Genomic DNA, 6,432 nt, shown 5'->3' with positions numbered 1-6,432 from the left:
TACAGTCTTCTGAAATAACTTGTGACCTATGAGCAAAAGCTGACATCCAGACCCTTTTCTAACTTCAAGTCCAATAAACTGAGGAGGGGCACAGAAGATGACAGTTCAGTTAAGGATAGCCAGTCACTATCAGATAGCAATTTTTGCCATTTTAAAGGGCATCATTAAGATATTTTTCTTGAATGTATTAATGTCACAACTACAAGTCTCGCTTCTTCAGAGGAAGAAATATCCATTCAACACAATAGGAAGACATAATCAGTTCTAGATGTAACATAAAACAACACCTACATATACTAATATCAACATCTAGAAGGTGAGTAGCTGCTCTACTGCTTTTTTCTCCAAAATAATATTAGGCTGCAGATTACTGCCTCAAGATAACACATTTTTAATAATGGAGTGTAAAAAACCACACTGATGGAAATAACCTCACTTAATACTAGTGCAACCTGTCAAATATTTTTAGATATTTCTGTCCTGACCCTTGTATCTGTGCTGTCATGTTTTTAGCATCAGATTGTGCCACAACAAAGGATGTCTGACATCAGTCAAATGGTCACTTGGGAAGTATTGTGGGAGACCAAGACTCCATGGCTCTGTTTTGAGTTCTCAGCTGGAATACTAGACTTGTGGAAACCTTTCTTTGTAGCACTTAAATGGAAATACAAAAAAATTTTGCAGAAATACATGAAGTAATGTAAAAGTATTATATTTTTATTATTTGATGTAAATTTTATATTTTACCAAAGGTACTTCTCTTCTTTGTTTACAAAGCCAGAAATGCATCTTAATCACTTGCAAGTCAAACAGACACATCAGATGAAAAAGAAAATTTTTCAATGACCGATTACCTGAGTTACAGTGCAATATTTAATTTCAGACAGTATTGCTCTTTGGACTTTTTACAGTAAGAAATAATAAGCTTTATCAGGTCCAAACCTTAATAAGAGCTTGACACAAATTTCAGAATTCTCATAAACCAACAACATGAAACACCTGACATAATGTGTACTACACTTTTTTGCTTGCCTCTACAATAAATTAATACGCTGGATGACTTAAATATTAGCAAAAATATTTACAAAATTAAGATAAAACACAGTATAAAACTTCTTTTCCAAGATATGCTTCTTCCAAGAAGCAGTTTGGTACCAAGAGTGAAATTTCAAGTCTTACAAAATTGTTTCTTACTTAATTTAAATTCATTAAGATAAATAACACTGAATTATAGAAACAAACATTGATATCCTCCTATGGGTTTATGCAGTAAAAGCATGTATCTCTTCTTGGGAGTATCCAAGGTCCTTCAGATATCTGAAAGTCAGAAATCAAGTTGGCAATATTAATATTTGGAACTCAAAACCCACCACAGACACACATGAAGCATAACTTCAGCACCACTTCCTTGTTTTTATTCAGACATGCACATTCAACTTTGCCCCTGCAAATACATTAGAAAACAATCAATGCCCAGGAGCTCAGATATACTACATAAACTTTTTGAGTAATGAAAACAATTTCTAAAAATACAGATATAATCTGAATTATCTCTAATTTCTCAAGAGGCAGCATAATTATTGGCCAATACATGTTGACTTCAGTAGGACTGCAGAAATGCAAATGACATCATATTGGTTCAGTATTTTGGAGTTGGGCTTCAATAGATTTCAAGTGAAATTTAGAGGACCTTTTATCATAAAAGATGCATAAAAATAAGAAAATAATAGGTACAGATGCAAATAAATGCATTAATTTAAAAAGAATTGAGAAAAATGCTTTTGATACACTGCTTTGAACTTCTACAACTTAATTTATCAAGCTAACACCAACAAAGAAAGCTTATTTCCTATTATTACAACTTTTCTATGAATGTCAAATTAAAAGCAGCATTTAAAACCTTTGCAAAAAGAGTTTGAGTTAAAGCAACTGTTAAAGAGTTGCCTTTAGAAAGTACTGGACAACATACTAAGTAAACTCATGAAACTTATATATTGCTGATACTTAGCTACACATAAATATAATTATACTCCTCAAGTATGGTGCAAGGTGGGTTTTTTAAAAACTCCCTTTTTGTTTGCTTTAGTTTTGAAAATTTTCTTACAAAGCAGACAATGTAAGGCCATTTTTTAAGGACTACCAAATCAGAAATACTACAGGTGATTAGGTGATCAAATTCTAAAAAAAAAATTCTTACTTTCCAGTTCATTATTTAAAATACTCACTGTACTCCTTGTTCTGTAAAAGGTACTGGACCACAGATGCAGATAAGCACTTTGGAGTCTCTTCTGGCTCTTTTCACAAACTCAGACAGAAGAGATAAAGAAATCTTCCCTTGTTTACCTACCCAGTCTTTTGATGGTTGTGAAAGAACGAATTGAACCTCAAACCTGGTGAGCAGAACAATATTTCATAAATCTTACCTCTGATTAGAGATCTGCTATACAAAATGCTGGTGACCAAGACACTGATGTTTCTTATGATTAGCTTCCTGTTCTGTTCAGCTCCCCCCTGCAGTATCAGATCTCACAGATACTTAGTCATTCTAGGGATCAAGTCAGTCAAATCACCACCAGTATTGCATATTTATTTATCCAAATATTTAGATGTTAAAAATTTCAGCTTTCTATTTCACCTTACAAAAAACCCCAGCTATTAAACTGGGCACCAATTAAGATACTTATGCACAGATTTTACTGCTCCATTAGCACTTTTACACAAACATTGGTATAGCTCAATACACAAGCTCAGTACACGAGTGAGGTAAGAATGCCTGGCCAAACTCATGAAAATGTCAGTACCATTTCAGTAATGAGAAAATACTCATTACTGAATGTTGGTTTCAAAAAATCACTAATAGACTAGTAACTGAGTAAAAACCAAGCACTTCTGTATCTGAGGCTCCTATGGAAAAGGAGAACAGGCTTTTACTGTAAATTTGCACAGTGTCTAGACTACAAAGCTTTGAATGTGTCAGACATCACTAGGGTATGAAATAGAATTGATTTTTCTCTTCAATGTTGTGAAGGAACAAGTGCTTTCTACTGAGGAAGAATTCAACTAAGAATTAACCATAAACAAAATATATTTTTATCACATAAAATCTAAGCAGTGACAATTTATCTTGTGGTAACAGCAAGGGAACTGAAACTAAAGGGTAACCTGATAATCCTGTGTCTCCTGACAGAACTATGGCCTGCTGAATTAATTTAACATTTCATGTGCACTACTTGCATTTTAATCTGCAATTACATAGTAACTGAGGGCAAAATGCAACAACTATTAAGAAAAAACTAAAGTAATGAGCCTGTTTAAACTTTGAGTTTCGACATAAACATTTTCATAACCAGTAACAACAAAAAGATTTTTAGAAGACTTCTCTAAATTCAGAATGTTTCTTCTGGTGTACATTCTCCTTCTCTTTTCTGTGCTCCTTTTTGCATAACTGTGTTTTCTATAGTTAAGACTAAGGCAAATTTTCTTCTGCATCAAAAGCTTCTCAATTTTAAAAATATCTCATGTAACATGTCATCTCCAATAACCATCTATTAAACATTGTAAATCAAATCCCTGGCTTCCCATGGGACCTACAGAACATAACAACATAGCCTCTGCTGTGCATCTGTGAGCAATGAATCTCCTTCCACTCTCTAGGTCTCACCATACTCTTAGCTAAGAGCTTACAGAATCAGAATCTGTCCTTGTGCCAAAGCCCAAGACTTGTTCTGTACACAGAGATGTTACAAGTTGCTCTCCACAAGACTTTTAATTACCTTTCATCTTTAAGAGCTAATTGCTCTAGTTGGTTTCTCCAGAGTATGTCATGCTCAGTTTTGTTGAAGAAGATCAGTTTCACTGTCCTAAAAAAAACTCCCAAAAATTAAAATTAACTGCAGATTGTTTCTGTTAAAGAATCAGAATTTAATGAATCATACAGAAACCCTGTATTTTTTGTTTTCTTCACAAGCATTATAAATCAAAATGAGGCACACTGAACAAGCTTTGAAAAACTTGTCTTGTATAGACAAAACAGCCCCAAGTCAATTATGCTCCATCTTTAAATACTAGAATCATCTTATTCAGGAACTAGAATGTGCCAGAACCTTTACATGCTTCCCAGGGCCCACTTCACTGAAAAGATGGAAAATAAAGCCCACTGCACTAAAGTAGTGCTCTAAATGGTGGCATGGTGCACCACAGCATCAAGTGTTACTCAAGTGAGGGGACAGTCAATAAAAAGTGCATAGGAAAGCCATGCATTTTGTTCATGGGCACAGAAGTAGAAAATGGCTATGTGGAGAATGATGTTTTGAGACGCCCTTACTGACACTCCCCAGTACACTGTAATATTTCTATACTAAAAAAAGATGTGAAGGTAATAAAAAAAGCCCTCCTTGAAGTTCCTACTCAGTGAGCTCATTTCTACCACAACTAAAATTCAAAATGCAAATCAGTCCATTACGTTGAGGGTAGCACATAAGCAAATAAGTGGAAGTTGCCTCAGCCTCTGCAAGACTTCCCTAAAGACAGCCAGTTTTTGGTGTAAGTTGAAAAAAATGCTTTTGTTAATTGTTTTATTAACACTGAAGCTTGTGTGTCAAGAAGTCCACATACCTGAGACAGCTAACTTCAGTCAGAGCAAAATTCAGTAGCTTAACCATTGGTGTGAAACCTGTGCCTCCTGCCAATAAAAGGAGATCTTCTGAAGTTTGAACTTGTGACTTCTTGAAGTTGCCTTCAGGATTGCTGACAGAAATATAGTCTCCTTTATTAAAAAAATTAAAAACTAAACATTAATTTGATGAAAACAAACTAATTCGCATTCTGATTTTTAGAGCCCATTTCATAATGCCTTCATCTTTGTAACATTAGGATTTCTTTCAGAAAGGCACTATACACTTCACATTAGGACCATTCTTGTTAAAAGAAGAGATGTACAAATAAAATGTTATGTCTTGATGGATTTTACACAACAAGAACACAAACATTTGTAAAGTCAGTGTTACAAATCTACCTCCATATCTGAAATGGAAGTGCATCCTAAGTCCCATAAAATAGACCTCCTTTCTTTATGCAAAAGTACAAGAAGTTGTTCTCAGAGCATATGACATCAAAGCCATCAACTATGATGTGTGATACAGTTCACATACATCACTCAGGGGAGAGCTTTCTGCAATGGGTGACTCCTAGTTACAGCGAGAACAAGCCTTTACAGGGAATGGAGAATAAGGTTTAAAAGAAGTTTTATGTAAGTCCTGATTAAGTAGGTAAACAATCAGGACGTCACAATACTCAGACAATGAATCTTTAAAAATAATGTAATTGTTGCAAAACCAACCACAACCCCCCAGCATATATTTACCAATATGTAGATGGTCGAGTGCCTGTGTGAACAGTCCATGGGAATAAATTTTAATCATTAAATATATATGCACACCATCATGGCAAGGTGGTTCTTGGAAATCCAGTGGCAAAAAAGGCAACACAGGTGTGTATGGTTTTACTACCTCTGTCCCTAGAGAGTAGACAGAAATACAGCTCAAATAATATGAAAAGTACTCTACATCCAAATACTACAAACAAATACCAAAATAAGTGAAGAGCAAATAAAGAAACTGTATATACCATAAAAATAAAACCAGTCCATGCTTTTATGCAAGTTATTACTTTCCACTGTACGAGTTTTTATTACTGAATTGGAAGCCTTCTACTTCTGATTAAAAACTTGAGTATGTTATTTCCATGCTACTTAGCAATTCAGGACACAGAATGAAAAGATCTTGAGTCATCCCCAAAAAACCTAAAAATCTAAACACGTTTATTAATTTTCAAGTACTACAGATTGATTTATTTTAAATTTAAACAGCAGATTTTTTAATACTGCACAAGTGTATTTTCTTGCAATATCATTTCAAAAAGCTATTGTATAATGACAGTAATATCTCAAGAGCTGGACACTACTAATGAACTAGGAAGGGAGGAGGAGCAGGTCAAAACAGTTCTCAATTAATCAATGTTTAAAAAATCTTCTGAGAAGTCTCTACCATGTATACTGCAATCCAAGTACAGTGACCAGTATAACTATTAATATGCAAATTTTAACAAGTGCCCTTTAAAATAGTAAATTGGCTATTTCATTGACCTTCTGTTTTCTAAGCTTTTACAAAATTTTGAATAATAGTGCATTGAAGAAAACCATGTGCTTTTCAAGACATATTCCTCTCATATTATGATAACCTCACATTATTGTTAATATTGCACAACTGGAGTGTAAAGCAGTGTTACCATGACTATTATAAATCCCCCAGAAGAAAAAAACAAAAAAAAATGTCAACAGTACCCTCCTCATTTCAAAAAAGCTGCAAACAAAAAGGAACTGACTAATGATTCGTAAGACATATACAATAAGCTTCCCACACTTCAGAGATGAGA

The 6,432-nt window shown here is 34.2% G+C and overlaps 1 protein-coding gene across 1 annotated transcript in view; it reads right to left on the bottom strand.

Annotated features, from left to right (window-relative positions):
* Nucleotides 1–696: 696 nt before the first annotated feature.
* Nucleotides 697–6,432, bottom strand: part of CYB5R4 (cytochrome b5 reductase 4) — a 27,806-nt gene continuing 22,070 nt past the window's right edge. The window contains exons 12-16 of the mRNA XM_021546006.4: nt 5,363–5,515; nt 4,615–4,765; nt 3,774–3,860; nt 2,226–2,390; nt 697–1,317 (exon numbers count right to left, since the gene is read on the bottom strand). Coding sequence (XP_021401681.2) covers nt 1,263–1,317; nt 2,226–2,390; nt 3,774–3,860; nt 4,615–4,765; nt 5,363–5,515 — 611 coding nt within the window. The 3' untranslated portion in view covers nt 697–1,262. The remainder of the gene's footprint in view (nt 1,318–2,225; nt 2,391–3,773; nt 3,861–4,614; nt 4,766–5,362; nt 5,516–6,432) is intronic.

This window comes from Lonchura striata, chromosome 3 (genome assembly GCF_050655825.1).
Source record: "Lonchura striata isolate lonStrDom1 chromosome 3, ASM5065582v1, whole genome shotgun sequence".
NCBI classification, from domain to species: Eukaryota; Metazoa; Chordata; class Aves; order Passeriformes; family Estrildidae; genus Lonchura; species Lonchura striata.
The sequence above is the reverse complement of the archived record's forward strand: the minus strand, read 5'-3'. Positions and strand labels throughout refer to the sequence as shown.